At 66.5% G+C, this 415-nt stretch overlaps 1 protein-coding gene across 1 annotated transcript in view; it reads left to right on the top strand.

Moving 5' to 3' along the window:
- PCBP4 (poly(rC) binding protein 4) overlaps positions 1 to 415 on the top strand; it is a 6,820-nt gene that overhangs the window by 1,008 nt on the left and 5,397 nt on the right. Inside the window, exon 4 of the mRNA XM_010134705.1 lies at positions 173 to 289. Coding sequence (XP_010133007.1) covers positions 173 to 289 — 117 coding nt within the window. The remainder of the gene's footprint in view (positions 1 to 172; positions 290 to 415) is intronic.

Here is a 415-nt window from a genome sequence, read left to right as displayed (position 1 = left end):
TGGAGCTGGGGGAGACGCGGCTGCACCCCAGGGAAGGCTGCCTGGGCAGGTGGAAGGGGGAAAGCCGAGCTCCGCAGGCATTAAGGCCTTCCCTGGGTGAGCCCTTCACTGGGGGGTGGACATCAAGCTCAGGGCCTGTGACATCCCTGACGGGGTGTGACACTGTCCCCAGAGCAGTGCGCGCATCACCATCTCGGAGGGGTGCTGCCCCGAGCGCATCACCACTATCACCGGCTCCACTGACGCCGTCTTCCGCGCTGTCTCCATGATCGCCTTCAAGCTGGAGGAGGTAGGCAGCCCGGCCACTCCTGACAGGTGCCCCCCTAGCTGGGACAGCTCACCCGTGACGGAGGCTCATGGGGGGCCGGTGCTGCATCTGCCCCCTAGGCTCGCATGACCTGGGATAGGGGAGCGT

The sequence above is a fragment of the Buceros rhinoceros genome, unplaced genomic scaffold, assembly GCF_000710305.1.
Source record: "Buceros rhinoceros silvestris isolate BGI_N320 unplaced genomic scaffold, ASM71030v1 scaffold22624, whole genome shotgun sequence".
NCBI lineage: Eukaryota > Metazoa > Chordata > Aves > Bucerotiformes > Bucerotidae > Buceros > Buceros rhinoceros.
The sequence above is the reverse complement of the archived record's forward strand: the minus strand, read 5'-3'. Positions and strand labels throughout refer to the sequence as shown.